This window comes from Polypterus senegalus, chromosome 2 (assembly GCF_016835505.1).
Source record: "Polypterus senegalus isolate Bchr_013 chromosome 2, ASM1683550v1, whole genome shotgun sequence".
Taxonomy (NCBI): domain Eukaryota; kingdom Metazoa; phylum Chordata; class Cladistia; order Polypteriformes; family Polypteridae; genus Polypterus; species Polypterus senegalus.
Window position 1 is genome coordinate 201,374,971 of NC_053155.1, and position 18,256 is coordinate 201,393,226.

At 38.7% G+C, this 18,256-nt stretch overlaps 1 protein-coding gene across 5 annotated transcripts in view; it reads right to left on the reverse strand.

Moving 5' to 3' along the window:
* The window catches only part of prrg1 (proline rich Gla (G-carboxyglutamic acid) 1), a 170,163-nt gene that overhangs the window by 67,616 nt on the left and 84,291 nt on the right, over nucleotides 1-18,256 (reverse strand). For 2 of the 5 annotated variants that reach the window (XM_039745191.1, XM_039745187.1), the window contains exon 1: nucleotides 1,277-1,395. The exons of 2 other annotated variants lie outside the window; for them this stretch is intronic. In XM_039745191.1, coding sequence (XP_039601125.1) covers nucleotide 1,277 — 1 coding nt within the window. In that variant the 5' untranslated portion in view covers nucleotides 1,278-1,395. Of the gene's footprint in view, nucleotides 1-1,276; nucleotides 1,396-18,256 lie in introns of those variants that run through there. One more of the 5 variants, XM_039745188.1, reaches the window with a different exon arrangement.

Below are 18,256 nucleotides of genomic sequence, written 5' to 3' on the forward strand. Positions count from 1 at the left end.
TGGACTTTGAAATGAAATATACTCAAATTTAGCACATTATGAAACTGACAACTGGTAAGAATTATAAATGAAATGTGGACAGCTGAAAAACATACCAAACTCCTTACTGGAAGGCGTCTTCCTAGTTACAGAAATTAATCTTTAACAAATAAGTTTATCTTTGAAGGAATAAAGGCTTGAAAATTACTGAAATACACAAACCCGCTAGGCATCAGATTCAAATCAGCCCTTCAAACAGATTGAGCACACACCCAAGTGACATATGAAAGCATTCAAAGCACCGGGTCACTACTTGCACATAAATGCGGCCCAAACAGGCTCCGGCTGGCACCCTGGATTGCATTAAGAGAGTGTAAAGATGGGTCGATATGGGACTAAAGCAACGTACACACATGAAAATAATTACAGCCGTTTAAATCTACATATAATAAATTCTCACTGTATCAAAACCTTTTTATGAGTAACAATATTCTGTGTATTAAATGATTATTTTAAAAGTACTGATTGCGCTTTTAGCCGTAGCAATTAAGGATATGACAAATCAACTAAACTTAACGCAACTTTCTGAAGTCGCTGCGTTGCGAGTTTGTCGGGTAATATCAGGCACACTCTCCCTTTTATTTATTTATTTATTTTGTAGATCGAGTATGCGTTTAAATATCGCCGTTTGCTTGTGTCTGCTCTTACGGATTAGCAGTCGCCAGTAGTAATAAAGACATTTATTAGACGTGATCGTACCCACGTTGTCATTTGTTTCTCCGATGACCGCAAATTATCTCACTGGAGTCAGATGACTAGCTGAATGGAGGGAGGGGTAGGTGGGAGCCAAATGGAAACACAGAACTGCCGAGTCCGATAAAAAGAGTGATTGTCAAAGACCACTCTAGAGCGAGGCTTTTGTTGTTGAGTCATGAACGACGTGCGCCGATTTCGCATCACAAGGAGAAGATCAGTCCGGTGCTCGAGCAAACGCTGGATTGTGTTCCACAACCCGAAAAACAAAATCCATTTGTTTCCTCCGAGACAGGCACATTGTCCTACGTGGTGCCGTTACTTAAATCTGTTGTTTGCAAAAGACATAAACGATAATACAGAATTGAAATCGGAAGAGCGAAAGAACAAGAAGACGGGTGGCAGGCGATTAACAGTGTACTGTCATTCCTCTAACCTGCTGATTTGTGAACTATCAGGTTATATTTTGCTGAAACAGAATAATTCATTCAGAAAGAATTAGCGCAAACAGAAATTGTTATAGACTGTAAAACACAAAACTTACTTCACCTTTCAGGATCCCCTTCTCAGCCTTTTCCAGCCCAACTCATTCCGCGCATGCTCACTTCACCACTGGGCGAAACTAACCGAGAATACGGCGGAGCAGCGGCGATCTCGGCTGACAGGCTGGGTTTGAAAGGCGTTTTAAAGGCACAGTTAACTCGTTTCGTGCTGTATGATCTAATATTAATAATAAAAAAATCGACGAATTCCAATGCAAATCGGGATTCCGTGGAATTTATTAATCAAATAGGATCACTTTGGCAACAATGGTGATGCTTTTCATTTGTTTATTAATGGCATATCCCTTACAGTGTGTGTTTTAATACATGCGATATTGAATGGTGTCACGTGAATCCCAGATATTCTCTTTTAAAATGTGATGCACAGAGTGATTGCAGCATTTTACATTCATTTAACACCGAACTATTTCAGGGCTAAGGGATTCTGGAGCCCATCTCGACGGTACTGGACAGGGCACACGAATTAACTGGAATTGGCGCCAGTCCATTGCAAGACATACCCACTAATACAAGCCCATGGTAGGGGGCACATGGAAAACATGCACACCCACCATCAACATTTGTGGACTGCGGTTCGAACGAAGCACTCTTGTAATCTCAGGGGTTACTTTAAAATAAGATATTAAACAAAGCTAGGAACATATGGAAACATTGTTAACATTGGGAAGATTGTTACAATTAAGCTATCCACACAATATTTATCCACGAGAACTGCAGGTACCTAACAGGAGAAGCTGCCTTGTAATACAGTTTAAAGCGGCACCTTGGATACCTTCAGATGCCGTTATTTTGTATACATCACGTCAATAGGAATGGATTTGCTACGTTTAGCTAAATGGCCGGTTGTCAATAAAACTAATGGCTTATGTTATCCAACACGGAAATGTGAGTGATGTCGCTTTGATTGCCAATATTATGCTTAAGATGTACTCTGGCTGCATAAACTGGCTGAAAACGTATGATTTCTTTTTTGTTGTTTTATATCCTTTTTGTCTGTTTTAGGCTTATGGGAAGCTGAGCTTAAAATCAAATGGAGCATATTCAAACATAGCTACACACTCCAAAATCAATAACATTCGGAGAGTGTCTAAACGTCACACAGAAAGGTCCTCATTGTTAATTAAAAGTTTAGGAATAAGCTACATTGCTACAGTGTGGCCATTTACTGTAATATTTGAGGTCCAATAGAAATTGTTTTAAATAAACTACCATGACCACCATGTACCCCATCTACAGTTAGTTCCTTGCACCTGATTCTGTTGGAATAGGCCCTGGAGTTCCATAGCCCTCAGTTCAATAAGCAGTGTAGAAACTGGTTGGGTGAATGGTTATAAACAAACAATTAGAAAGTAATTATAGATATGGGTTTTCATATGGGTTTCATATATATTTATATATCTATATCTATATATATTATATACTGTATTTTTTCTTTTAATAGTGCAACCTTTAACCTTTCCATCTATAAAACAGTAGCCCAAGTGCGTTTTCTTCTTAAAATAAGCCAACACAGTACATCTAAAACATAACAATGTATATGATGAGAGCAAGCCTTTCAGACCAATATTCTCACCAATCGTATTTAATTATTTTCTCCAAAATTACATCTAGTCACATTTTATATCACACTAGTTGATAATTAATTAAATGTGTCAATGGTGCTTTGTGTGAAGAGGAAAAAAAATACCTTAATAAACTTCCAACTATGCTTTTGTGTTTTTGTTTATAGTCAAAAGGAATGTGGGCACAATATAGTATATTTTAGAAAATGAACTAATAACACAAACACAAAAATTGCAATAATTCTGTCCCCAGTAGAGAATGTTTAGAGAATTTTGAAATGAAAAATGTGACAATGACCCTGTACTGTACCCCGTAACACCTGAAACGCTTCATTGCTTCGTATCCTCAGTGCCAAAATGTTTTTTAAGTGTTATTAGAAGGAATGGTGACATTACAAACTGGTGAATTCTTTACCATCCCAACTTTTTTTGGATTGTGTTGCAGGCCTGAAATGCTGGAATGGATGAATAATAATTAACAAATGAAATGTTGAACAGACAAAACATGAATTTTTTTGGTTTCATACTGTCCACAATAAAATAAAAGTCAAAGTAATGAAGTAAATGTCAGTGAAATTAAGAATCATTGTTTTTTTTAATTTGCATTTTCCACACCATCCGAGCTTTTTCTGATTTGGGGTTGCATTTTTCTAAATTGTGTTAATGTGTGTCTTATTCTATAGCTAAGAAATGCAGCCACATCTTTAGGCCCTTTTCACAGGTGCACTGACAAAAGGGTGCAGAATGGAAGTATGCTGTGAAAAGAGTGTGGTGACAAATGCATGGAGGAAGAATTTGTACAGTGACAAATACCAATAATGAGTAAATGTTCAAGTTAAGGTAACCCTGCCTTGACAATAACAGACATTTAAGGTAAGGTAAACCCACCTTGATAATTATTTCTTAATTACTTATATAGTAACAGACACCAGTGGTGAAGGATGCCATCAAGCTGAAGAAGGAGTCCTACCAGACCCTTTTGTCTTGTGGGACTCTGGAGGCAGCTAATAGGTACCGGCAGACCAAGCGGAATGCGGCTTTGGTTGTTGCTGAGGCAAAAACTTGGGCATGGTAGGAGTTTGGGGAGGAACATGGAGAACAACTTTCGGATGGCTTTGAGGAGATTCTGGTCCACCGTCCGGCGTCTCAGGAAGGGGAAGCAGTGCAGTGTCAACACTGTATATGGTGGGGATGGTGCGCTGCTGACCTCGACTCGGACATTGTGGGTCGGTGGGGGGAGTACTTCGAAGACCTCCTCAATCCCACTAACATGCCTTCCAATGAGGAAGCAGAGCCTGCGGACTTGGAGATGGGCTCCCCCATCTCTGGGACTGAGGTCACCAAGGTGGTTAAAAAACTTCTTGGTGGCAGGGCCCCGGGGGTGGATGAGATACACCTGGAGTTCCTCAAGGCTTTGGATGTTGTAGGACTGTCTTGGTTGACACGCCTCTGCAACATCGCATAGACATCGGGGACAGTGCCTCTGGATTGGCAGACCGGGGTGGTGGTCCCCCTCTTTAAGAAGGGGTACCGGAGGGTATGTTCCAACTACAGAGGAATAACTCTCCTCAGCCTCCCTGGAAAATTCTATGCAGGTGTTCTGGAGAGGAGGGTCCATCGTATAATCGAATTTCGGATTCAGGAGGAACAGTGTGGTTTTCGTCCTGGTCGCGGAACAGTGGACCAGCTCTACACTCTTAACAGGGTCCAGGAGGGTGCATGGGAGTTTGCCCAACCAGTCTACATGTGTTTTGTGGACTTGGAAAAGGCATTTGACTGTGTCCTTCGGGGAATCCTATGGCGGATGCTCCGGGAGTATGGGGTACCGGACCCCCTGATAAGGGCTGTTTGGTCCCTGTACAATTGGTGTCAGAGCTTGGTCCGCATTGCCGGCAGTAAGTCGAACCCGTTTCCAATGAGAGTTGGACTTCACTAGGGCTGCCCTTTGTCACCGATTCTGTTCATAACTTTTATGGACAGAATTTCTAGGCGCAGCCAGGGTGTTGAGGGAATCCGGTTTGGTAGGCTCAGAACTGGGTCACTGCTTTTTGCAGATGATGTTGTCCTGTTTGTGTCATCAGGCCATGATCTTCAACTCTCTCTGGATCAGTTCGCAGCCGAGTGTGAAGCAGCTGGGATGGGAATTGGCACCTCCAAATCTGAGACCATGGTCCTCAGCTGGAAAAGGGTGGAGTGCCCTCTCAGGGTTGGGGGCAAGATCCTGCCCCAAGTGGAGGAGTTCAAGTATCTCGGGGTCTTGATCAGGAGTGAGGGAAGAATGGAGTGTGAGATCGACAGGCGGATTGGTGCGGCGTCCGCAGTGATGTGGGCTCTGCATCGGTCTGTCATGGTGAAAAAGGAGCTGAGTCGTAAGGCAAAGCTCTCAATTTACCAGTTGATCTATGTTCCTACCCTCACCTATGGTCATGAGCTATGGGTAGTGACCAAAAGAACGAGATCGCGAATACAAGCGGCTGAAATGAGTTTCCTCCGTAGGGTGTCTGGGCTTTCCCTTAAAGATAAGATGAGAAGCTCAGTCATCCGGGAGGGGCTCAGAGTAGAGCCGCTACTCCTCCGCATCGAGAGGAGGTAGATGAGGTGGCTCGGACATCTGATCAGGACGCATCCTGGACGCCTAACTGGCAAGGAGGAGGCCCCGGGGAAAACCCAGGACACGCTGGAGGGACTGTGTCTCCGGCTGGCCTGGGAATGCCTCGGGATTCCCCCGGAAGAGCTAGAGGTAGTTTTATCACTGAAATGATGTTTTATTTACTGAAAAGATGTAATTTTTATACACAAAATAAAAAAGAAAACAAGGCAAAACATACAATACAAAAAGAAACAGTCATAAACAAAAATTAAACTATATGAATAAAAGGGGAAGTCTGTGAAATTATTAGTGCCACATTGTGTAAAATGCCCCAAAGAAGTCTAAAAACAGCTTTTGTCAATATGTCCATATTGACTGTTGCATGTGGAAACTGATCTGAATATATCCTGACACCTCTAGCCTCTAGTCATCACAAAACACAAAATCTCAAATATAATAACATTTTTAACTTTCAGGCAAAATGTTTCCTCATTTTTGTGTTACAAAACATAAATTCACCTTTACATATGAAAAAGAAACAGTGGCACAGACATCGTGATTATGATGTAATAGCGAGAGATCTTATTTGCTATTGCAAATTGCATTAAAAAAAAAACAAAACTTACAAGTATATAACTGCACCTGCAGTGTCCTGGGCCCACAACTAAAATAATGAGGGAAATGTTTGATAAAATGCTTTGTGTAATCGGTATTAACTGAACCCAGTTTTAATGCTGTAAAATGTCCTAGTTTTAATGCTTTTAGACGTTATCTTAGTTCTTATTTTACATTTATTACATTTGCTTTAAAGTCACAATTTTAAAGAACCTATTCAATATCTACTATGTTTATTTGCTACCTCAGTCAATAAGCAGTTAACACACAGTTTGCATTTTTGGTGGCTGTTGCACAATGGCTAAAACAAAGTTCTAATGAAAAATAAATAATAAGTTTACCTATAGTACATTTTTGCTCTAACTGTAAAGGGGGGAAAAACAGAAAGTGAGTCTAATGTAGTCCCATATGTTATTAGTTGAGTGCTGGCTCATGCTCACAGCACACAGCTGGCATCCTTTACTGTGAAATAGGAAGTTAGGTCCCACACACCTAAACTGCTGCCTGCCATCTGTGTTTTTTTAATTACATTTTCAAGTATTTACTTATTTTACACGTGAATATACAAATCATATTTTTTGGGAAACAGCTGATTTGTTGATTCTATATTAAGACAAAATTGAAATTGAAAATTTGTAACAAATTAGAACTTTATTTTCACAATACCTCTCTAGCCACATTGCAGCATCCCACTTTGGAAGGGTTCATGAATTGCTTCCTATATTTAACATTATTAAACCACCCCTTTTTAGAGCAAATCAGTTCAGAGTACACATATCTGGAGCAAATATTTCTAATTACATTATTTTCATTTCATCTTTATAAAGTTTATTTTTTTAAACTCAGACTCATTCTTAAAATGTTCAATCCAGTACATCAAAATATCTCTTCAGTTGCTCTATATAAAATATTTTTGTTAAGGTAGCTTCTATAAAATGAACTACAATAGTTATACTATAGATTGTTTATATGGTAGAGATACACTGAAAAGAAATATGAAAATCTTTCTTAGAAATTCAGAGAAGTTATCAAAGGGCTTAAATCAGAAGAAAAGTAAAAAAAAAATCAAAGGCTTTAGATATACAGTGAGCTCTTTTTTCTGAATAATTAAGAGATAAAAATAGCATCAGACTTTAGAAAAACCCGTCACTTCAAACAGAGTCTAAATGAGCAACACACCAGAGAAAGAAATCACTGAGAGGCCAATAATGACTTTAAATGAACTATATTAATTGTAAAAATCAATAAGCTAGTTAAGATGTATGGAGAAGCCTGTGATTAATGAATCAGTGATATTTTTGTACTAAGTATTAGAAGCTTGTATGATATAGACCTAATGTTTATCTAGTGACCACACATTGTGCACCACTCTCAGTAGATTGAAACATGATGTTGGAAGCAGCAAGGCATGAACATGCTTCCATGCTTCAGCACTCAGAAAAGTGTTGCAATTAAAGAAATAATGGACAGATCAAAATATGAAGACTGTGTTGAAATGCCTGTTGTTAAATTATCCATTATCAGATCTGCTTAATCCAGCTCAGGTTTGTGGGTGACAGAACCTACCCAGGTAGCATCAAATTTAAGGTAATAACCAACAATGGATAGGATGTATTCCTTCACACAGCAACCCTCATCATATCTTATCATGCCACTTGCTGTATCCAGTTAAGTACCTGATGTAAGTGATGTAATTGATGCAAGTACCTGGATACAGCAACACTATCTAATATTAGGCCACTTTAGAGTCATCAGATAACCTAATATGCATATTGTTGAGAAGAAAGTTGAAAACTAGAGTACCCATAGGAAAATCCACACTGATACAGACAGAGTGAGTAAATTGAGAGCCTAAAATTGTACGAAACCAAGGAACTGACTCAATTAATGTTTGAATAGTTAGTTAAATCAGGACATTATGGGCCTGTGGTGACTGAAGCACAATGAGCATTTATTTATATGCAATAGGCAATAATTATCATTCACAAGCAATAGACAATTGGATCAGTGAAAAAATTGATTATAAAATATTTATGACAATTTCTCCATTTCAGAAGCTTAGCAAGTCCTACTGAACACAAATGTGAATGTTCAGCTGTTTCTGAAACTTGCTTCTTCAGTGAAGAGACACAGGAATTCAGCAGAAAAGGGGCACAAGGTAGTCTTCTTCTCGGTTTTAAGATTTTTTTTTAATAAATATATTTTAGAAAGGGAATTTCAGAGTCATGTACATGGAACATTACTATATTTAAAAAGACAGAACATAAATATTAATCATAAACAAAAATAACACAAAAATATGAAAAATGTTAATTAGAAAATTAAACCTAAACCAGGGAATAAAAACTGGCTGAAACATAACACACTATAGTTGCACTACATTTATGAGCTTTTGATTTGCTTCTCTATATCACCTCTAGATCATTTCTCGATTTCTCTGTTTAATTTGTCAATCAGTTATTTTCCAACCTGCTATATCCTATCACAGGGTCATGGGGATCTGCTGCTTCCTGGTAACCTTGCATAACTCAAGAGGTAATTTCTTCACTGTTTTACCAATCTCATTCAATTTTAGTATCAACAATAGTGGGCTCAGTTCTGACCCTTTATTTAATCTCACTGTCACTTCATTTTCTTAAACTTATTTTACACGTAGCTCATTTTCATACTCACTTCAGCATAAATATATTTTTATGAGTGTTATGCAGTGCTTTTATGTACCCCTTGACTTCTCAAGACACACCAGATCCCTTTTCTTGTCACTCTATGATAGGCTTTCTCATGGCAGTAGATACAGTTTTTTTAAGGTGCTGCTGACTACAAAGATTATACAGCATGTATGCATGATACGCGTAGGCTTACATGTTGTAAATACAGTCCATGCATGTGAAATGAGTTTGCAGGAGCAACAGCCACCATTTAATTTATATCATTAAAAAAAAAAACCATTAACATATAAATTCAGTAGGCTTGGCTTTTTCCAGTTTGCAGACCTTTTTCTCAAACCTTCAGTAAACTTTACCTGTTGTTTAGCAGAGTAAATATAGTGCCAATTGAGTCATTGAACAATGTTTGTACCGCGTCATTGCCAGATGTTCTAAACCATGAATGATTTGTCAACAAAAAAAATTCTGTTCAGAAAGGTAGACTTTGTTGAATCTCTCTATCAGTGCATCAAACAATTGTTATATTTTTTAAAAAGGATTTTTCTTCACTACTGTGTGAAGTAACAGGTAACAAATGCAAACATCTGAGATGTAAGCTGAAACATGTTTCAGTCATGATCTGCTGGCCATAAGGCATTTCAAATTATGATTTTCTTGACCAGATCATCTCAATCTAAGCCTTCTGAATTATATATGCTGAGTTAAGTGCAAAGAAAGCCAGCAGCTCGACATAATATAAGACCTTATGAGCAGCCTAGATTTTGCTTTCAGTGTGTGCTGCTCAGTGCTGGTGCAACACATACAAGGACCTGGGTACAAGTAAACACAAAAGTCCCTAACTACTAGCATGTCAGTACACACATGAAGTAACAGGAAAATGTATATGCGATAATATACTAAACATGATACTTATTAGGCTTCTAGTTTTTAAAAAACAAAAACATGGGCTTACCTTACAACTTGAATCATCCAAAAAAAAGGCATATGTAGACCTGGAATAAAATAACCACTGTCTAGGCCAGCAGTTCCCAGTCTTTTCCATGCACATTCACAAGTGCCATCAGAGTTTACAATTTTGTATGCTTCACTGTCACTAGATCAGGAATCTACTATAAAAAGCTATCACTGGCCATTTCTGAAGCACTGTCATTAAAACAACTAGCAGTGGATGAGTGATCTTAAGGATAACAGCAATGAGTTTAAAGAAGACATGATATGTCAGTGTAGAGGTATGAATATTTCTATGAAAAACAAATAACAAATATTTTTCATACAAATCAATACATTTTAGGGCCTCTGTAGTGCTGGGCTGCAGCCCAGGTTTGCTTATGCAGAAGTCTCAGTCATATTAATACTGCAAAATTATTATACCAACCAAAATGGGTGCTGTAGCACCCTCAGCAACCCACTTCCCATGTCCTTAAGCTTTCTCAAGTTTTACAAAGCCACTGATAGATCTTTCCTTCTTTCTCTCTATTTCTTCATTAAGGAACACAAGAATCAAATAAGTATAATTTGAAAAATGTAAATAGATTATTTTTGATTTGGAATAATGTGAAATTATTGTGGAGTATAAATACTTTTTAAGGTATTTTATATGGTTATTATTCTCTAAACATACTTAGTTCCTGAAGAATATTATTTATGCATGTCATCTGATCAATCAAGCAAACAATATTTGTTTTACATAGTGCCATTCACCAATAGCAAAATCACAACTCATTAAAGAAGCTAAAGCACTCTGATTGAATGTATGTATATGGACATTAATGCACATGTAAAAAAGGAATTAGAAAATTAATTCTGAAAGATATATTATACAAATAATGATCTACTTCTACATGTAGTCCTGTTAGGCACATTCTTAATGAGAGGCAATTATTTGGTTGGCTTATCATGCAAAAATATTTATGGTGATATTGCTGTGCTGTCTATTAATTCAAGGGACCAAAATTAACATAATTATTATATTATATATGGATTTGATTTCAGTATATTTACAGTCATATGAAAAAATTTGGGAACCCTCTCAGCCTGCATAATAATTAACTCTACTTTCAACAAAAAAGATAACGGTGGTATGTCTTTCATGTCCTAGGAACATCAGAGTACTGGGGTGTTTTCCGAAGAAAGATTTTTAGTGAAGCAGTATTTAGTTGTATGAAATTAAATCAAATATGAAAAACTGGCTGTGCAAAATTTTGCTGTAATTGTTTTGCTTGTAATTTTGCTGAGTTGAATGTATGTAACTGCTCAATACTGATTACTTACAACATCAAATTGGTTGGATTAGCTTGTAAAGCCTTGAACTTCTTAGACAGGTGTGTCCAATCATGAGAAAAGGTATTTAAGATGGTCAATTGCAAGCTGTGCTTCCCTTTGACTCCCCTTTGACTGTGACAGCATGGGATCCTCAAAGCAACTCTCAAAAGATCTGAAAACAAAGATTGTTCAGTATCATGGTTTAGGGGAAGGCTACAAAAAGCTATCTCAGAAGTTTAAACTGTCAGTTTCAACTGTAAGGAATGTAATTAGGAAATGAAAGGCCACAAGCACAGTGGCCGTTAAACCCTGGTCTGGAAAGGCCAAGAAAAATACAGGAGTGGCATATGCTCAGGATTGTGAGAATGGTTATAGGCAACCCACAAATCACCTCCAAAGACCTGCAAGAACATCTTGCTGCAGATGGTGTATCTGTACATCTTTCTACAATTCAGCGCAATTTGCGCAAAGAACATCTGTATGGCAGGTTGATGAAAAAGAAGCCCTTTCTGCTCTCACGCCACAAACAGTCGCTTGTTGTAGGCAAATGTTCATTTAGACAAGCCAGATTCATTTTGGAACAATGTGCTTTGGACTGATGAGACAAAAATTGAGTTATTTGGTCATAACAAAAAGCGCTTTGCATGGCGGAAGAAGAACATCACATTCCAAGAAAAACACCTGCTACCTACTGTCAAATTTGGTGGAGGTTCCATCATGTTGTGGGGCTGTGTGGCTAGTTCAGGGACTGGGGCCCTGGTTAAAGTTGAGGGTTGGATGAATTCAACCCAGTATCAACAAATTCTTCAGGATAATGTTCAAGCATCAGTCACAAAGTTGAAGTTACGCAGGGGTTGGATATTCCAACAAGACAATAACCCAAAACGTAGTTCAAAATCTACAAAGGCATTCATGCAGAGGGAGAAGTACAATGTTCTGGAATGGCTGTCACAATCCCTTGACTTGAATATCATCAAAATCTATGGGATGATTTGAAACAGGCTGTCCATGTTCGGCAGCTATCAAATTTAACTGAACTGGAGAGATTTTATATGGAAGAATGGTCAAAAATACCTCCATCCAGAATCCAGACACTCATCAAAGGCTATAGGAGGTGTCTAGAGGCTGTTATATTTGCAAAAGGAGGCTCAACTAAGTATTGATGTAATATCTCTGTTGGGGTGCCCAAATTTTTGCACCTGTCTAATTTTGTTATGATGCATAGTGCATATTTTCTGTTAATCCAATAAACTTAATGTCACTGCTGAAATACTACTGTTTCCATAAGGCATGTCATATATTAAAAGGAAATTGCTACTTTGAAAGCTCAGCCAATGATAAAGAAAAATCCAAAGAATTAAGAGGGGCTCCCAACCTTTTTCATATGACTATATATATTTTTCCCATACTCTGATTCTCCTGGGTTTGTATTATTTTAAATGTACCTCCTGTAGTTATCCTATGGTTTAAATTTGCCTTAGTATTTAAGGGTACTCCTACCAGAACATTTTAAGGGGGGGCAGGGTGGAGGGGGATGACAAAAAATACTAGGATGTGAAAGTATAGGAAACTCTAAAAAAGGTAATTGTCTACTAATCTAAAGCATTTTGTTTCCTTTGTTGTCATTTATGTGATCTCAGTTGTGTCTTCATGTGATACGCTGTTACAGTACCTATAGACTTTTTTCTGCAACATTTTGTATGCATTGTTATTTACAATATATCTGTATACACCTACACTTCAGTTACACAATTTGTGGGGTGGAGAAGGCTTTTTGCCCCCATTTTTAATTAACACCAATTGTTATTAATCCTGCAGTGGGCTGGCACCCTTCCCAGGGTTTGTTTCCTGCCTTGCGCCCTGTGTTGGCAGGGACTGGCTCCAGCACACCCCCATGACCCTGTAGTTAGGACATAGCAGGTTAGATAATGGATGGATGGATAGTTATTAATCTTCCATTCTTTCTCATGTGCTTGTCTGGTAAAATATGCCGGTAGATCAATGCATTCTTGGGTCACAGTAGCATCAGCCTGCTACTCTGCAAATAAAATGTTCTCAAGAAACACATACTGTAAGGAAGGCTCAGGTAGCAGGTCAACAACTTCTAAAATACTATCGGAAAGGCTAGTGACAGCAGCCTTTACTGGTGCAATGCTAACAACACCAGACAGATTACTTGATTTTTAATGCTAAAAAGAAAACATTTCTGCTTTCTTTATGACTTTATTTTTTCTTGAAATACTTTTTTTGTGGGCCAGTGATGTGAATGACTTGTAAGCTTCTGTATGTTTCTCCTAAATACCTTAAAATATATGTATCAGTTCGGGATAGGGCTTCCATTGCATTGGCATGATAGCCAACATGCACATACCATAACTGAAATGGGCAAAAATTTAAAACAAAATTAATCAGATTGAATGAGTTTAAAATAAAAAAAATGTAAATTTAAATATTGAAAAAATACCATTTACATTACAATAGAGAACCTTCCTGACTTTCACAAATTACCCTTACATTTGAGTTTGTGCCTTATTCTTGGGGGTTAGTTATCCTGGTTCCAGTGTATTTTACACCTTGAATCAATGGCTTAGAAATGTGTGCATCTAAAAAAAGAACAAAAACTTAACAAAAAACAAGAAAACACTCTTTCAGGTTTGTCTGGATGAAGAGTCTCAAATTGCAGAGTTTTTCAAAGTAATTTTCAAAAGAAAGCAAGCTGTGTGATTTGCAAAGCAAGCTTCTTGAATGTCAGCATCCATCACCACAGATGTCACTGACCAGGTTTCACTTTTCCTGTCCCCCACTACTTATCAATGCCTTCCCACCCACTCAAGGTTTTGTTTGGTTATGCTGGCTTTACCTTACAGTCCTATAGAGGCTAAAGTGTATTGTTAAGGAAACACAATAACACATAATGTAACATTCAGGCACATTCAGAGACTTAGTTAATTGGTTTTAAAGTTGTAGCATTTTAAAAATTTCTAGTCACTTCATCAAAGAGTGTATTGGCACAATTTTTATTATTACAGATTTCTGTAACAGTGTGTCATATTCAAAAGTAAAAGTGATATGAATGTAATTACATATACTAGTGTGTAGAAAACATGTCTTTTAATACCATTTTACAATATATGGCTGAAATTACTTTAGTAAATAGCAGATTTTAACTCAAGTGATGAAAAGGTTCATGTGCTATTGTTAATTGTTGATGGATGTGGAGAGTCTGTGGCTATTTCTAGTTCAAATTTCTAAACATAAAAGTTTAAAAAACATCAGTGCTGAAGTCCCATTTCATGTACTTTCCTGATAAATATGCATCAGAGCATAAGGCACAAAGTGAGACATGTTTCATACATTTCTACATACGTTCAGTTGATTTTATTCTTTACTTTTAAAGACATGAAAGTCATGTCATTTACCAGCTTTGATTTCAAGTAACAGGAGGCTGATGCCGGGCTGTTAGCCTATCCCTCCATTTTGTAACAGTAAGGGACAGTTCTGACCTTGTACAGTGGTTAACAAATAAACAATATCATTCCTACTGTATTGAATAAATAAATAATATCATTATTAGCAAGCTAAATAAATACATACACATGTAACCTCATATCTTTCCTATACAGTAGTAGCTGGTCATCCACCACTGCTTATATTTGACCCTGATTCTGTTTCCAGCAGCATGGTGTACTTGCTTTAGAATGTGTAACTGCAGGTGTTTCACATTTTACAGGTTTACAGTTTTTTGTGTGCAAAAATACATGCAGGCTGTGATTATTACAATACCTTTATTAACTTTACTAACTCAAAGGAATGTCACAATGGCACAGTGCACTTAGGTGCAATCTTGTAAATGCTCAAATTTCTGGCCTTCATTATTTACACATTGTTGAAGTCTACTTGCTACACTCAAGCACACTTTGGCACAGCGTTCTTTATTATCTTCAATTTCTTGACATGCTTCTTTTATGTAGCAAATCATATCATCTACAATATGTGGTTTTCAGTAGAAGACTTTATCGTTGATTTTACACCAAAAGAAGAAGTCCGTTGGGGTGAGGGCTGGTGATCTTGGTGGCCATTCCAGTGGTCCCCATTGACCTGTCCACCGGTTGGGTAATTGTTCATCAAGAAACTTGTGCACTGTTATGGCATAGTGCGGAGGAGCTCCGTCTTGTTGAAAGAAGAATTCATTATCATGCTGTCTCTGTAACTGTGGTAAAAAAGTGTCCCTCAGCATGTTAAGATACAGGTCATGTGTAACAACTGTATGAAAAAAAATATGTCCAAGTAACCCTTGTGGTCCCAGGAGGACATGAGGAGGGCTTGTGCCTCCTCCAGACCGCGAGGGGGCATCCGTCCTGGTTCTTTTGGGAGCCACGGGTCGAGGGCATGGAAGCTCTAACCTGTAGGGGCCCGTGGTCACCGCCGGGCGGCGCCCCGATGCCGGTTTATCCCGTGTGGTCCTTGGCCGGGGCTGGAGCCCGGCCGGGACGCCTTGGAGGACCAGAGGAGGGCGTGTGCCTCCTCCAGACTGAGTGGGGGCGTCCGTCCTGGTTATGCAGGGGGCCTCGGGTAGGGGGCTTTGAAGCCCAGTCCTGTAGGGATCCGTGGCCACCGCCAGGCGGCGCCCCAGTGCCTGTTTATCCCGGGGAGACACGGACGGCTTCCGGGTGCGCAGCCGGCACTTCCGCCACACAGGGGTGTGGCCACCGTTAAGTGCCGGGAAGCAGCTGGAGCCCATCCGGCTTTCCATAAAAGGGGCCGCCTCCCTCCAGTCAGTAGTGGAAGTCGGGTGGAAGAGGACGGAGCGAGAGAAAGGACTGGAGGCGGCCAGGAGAAAAGAGGCACAGGACTGTGTGGCCTGGACTTGGGGAAATCGGTGCTGAAGGCACTGAGGTTGTGAGTGCACATATTCATAATTGTAAATAGTGTAAATAAACAGTGTGTGGGTTGAAAATATGTTGTCCGTCTGTGTGTGTCCGGGCCAGCGTTCACACCCTTTAATAATTAATAAATAAATAAAAATGCAAGAATAACCTGTGTGTTTCACGGATTCACAATTGTAAACCTACTTTTGCCCATGACTATTTATATATAAAAATATGCAAGTTGATGTGAACTGCTCTCATGACATTGACACAGTAAAGTAAGTTGCACAGAATGTTTCTCTATTTTAAGACAGATGAATTTTCATATTCAACAATGTCTTTCAACAGGAGCTTTCGAAACTTCAAAAACTTACACAGTATGCTGCATTTGAGATATCTGAATGAAAATTGAACTGCTTGGCAAAAGTTTCTTGAGGAATAAGTGTGCCAAATATCCACAAAATCAGTTCACTGTGACCTGAGTTGTTTCAAGTGGACAGAAAGACAGACAGACAGACATGCCTTTTGCAGTAGATACAGTGCATCCGGAAAGTATTCATAGTGCATCCACATTTTGTTATGTTACAGCCTTATTCCAAAATGGATTAAATTCATTTTTTTCCTCAGAATTCTACACACAACATCCCATAATGGCAACATGAAAAAAGTTTACTTGAGGTTTTTGCAAATTTATTAAAAACAAAAAAACTGAGAAATCACATGTACATAAGTATTCACAGCCTTTGCTCAATACTTTGTCGAAGCACCTTTGGCAGCAATTACAGCCTCAAGTCTTTTTGAATATGATGCCCCAAGCTTGGCACATCTATCCTTGGCCAGTTTCGCCCATTCCTCTTTGCAGCATCTCTGAAGCTCCATCAGGTTGAATGGGAAGCGTCAGTGCACAGCCATTTTAAGATCTTTGACCCATGCTTCACTGTATGGATGGTATTGGCCTGGTGATGAGTGGTACCTGGTTTCTTCCAAACGTGACGCCTGGCATTCACACCAAAGAGTTCAATCTTTGTCTCATCAGACCAGAGAATTTTGTTTCTCATGGTTTGAGAGTTCTTCAGGTGCCTTTTGGCAAACTCCAGGCGGGTTGCCATGTGCCTTTTACTAAGGAGTGACTTCCGTCTGGCCACTCTACCACACAGGCCTCATTGGTGGATTGTTGCAGAGATGGTTGTCCTTCTGGAAGGTTCTCCACTTTCCACAGAGGACCTCTGGAGCTCTGAAAGAGTGACCATCGGGTTCTTGGTCACCTCCCTGACTAAGGCCCTTCTCCCCCGATCCCTAAGTTTAGATGGCCAGCCAGCTCAATGAAGAGTCCTGATGGTTTCAAACTTCTTCCACTTACGGATAATGGAGGCCACTGTGCTCATTGGGACCTTCAAAGCAGCAGAATTTTTTCTGTAACCTTCCCCAGATTTGTGCCTTGAGACAATCCTGTCTCAGAGGTCTACAGACAATTCCTTTGACTTCATGCTTGGTTTGTGCTCTGACATGAACTGTCAACTATGGGACCTTATATAGACAGGTGTGTGCCTTTCCAAATCATGTCCAATCAACTGAATTTGCCACAGGTGGACTCCAATTAAGCTGCAGAAACATCTCAAGGATGATCAGGGGAAACAGGATGCACCTGAGCTCAGTTTTGAGCTTCATAGCAAATGCTGTGAATACTTATGGACATGTGCTTTCTCAATTTTTTTATTTTTAATAAATTTGCAAAAATCTCAAGTAAACTTTTTTCATGTGTCATTATGGGGGTGTTGTGTGTAGAATTCCACTTTGGAATAAGGCTGTAACATAACAAAATGTGGAAAAAGTGATGCACTGTGAATATTTTCCAGATGCACTGTACCTTTCACAGTATACAATAGGCATATTTACTGTAAAAATAATCATGATTAAAGCCAAATTTAAATTTTAGCCTTCAAATGTGTTTGATAATTACATGTATAACCACAAGATAACATGGCATTTCAGCAGTGTAGAGTAAGTGTAGATATTTGCCTTAATATTCATTTTGTATACCACTTGATAGATTTCTGTTAAAATCTGGACATCTCAGTAAAATTGATTGAATTTATACAGTAATCTATGGCATCTCAGTTACAATAAAGTGGGTCTTACAGCAAAATTACATTGTTATAACCAATTAAGCATTGTAAGGCACACATAAGGAGTAGGAGCAGGAGTCACTACAGAACTTAGCAGTTCATAAAACCAATGTTAAGAAGCTGTTATGTTTTGGCATAAATAATTACAGACATTACTGAAAATCTGTCACAGGGGATCTTTGAAAAAAGAATAACCAATAGAGTTAGACAGCAAGAAATGTAATGATTTACAGAGGGGTCAACAAATAGATTTGACCAGGGGCCAAATTCTC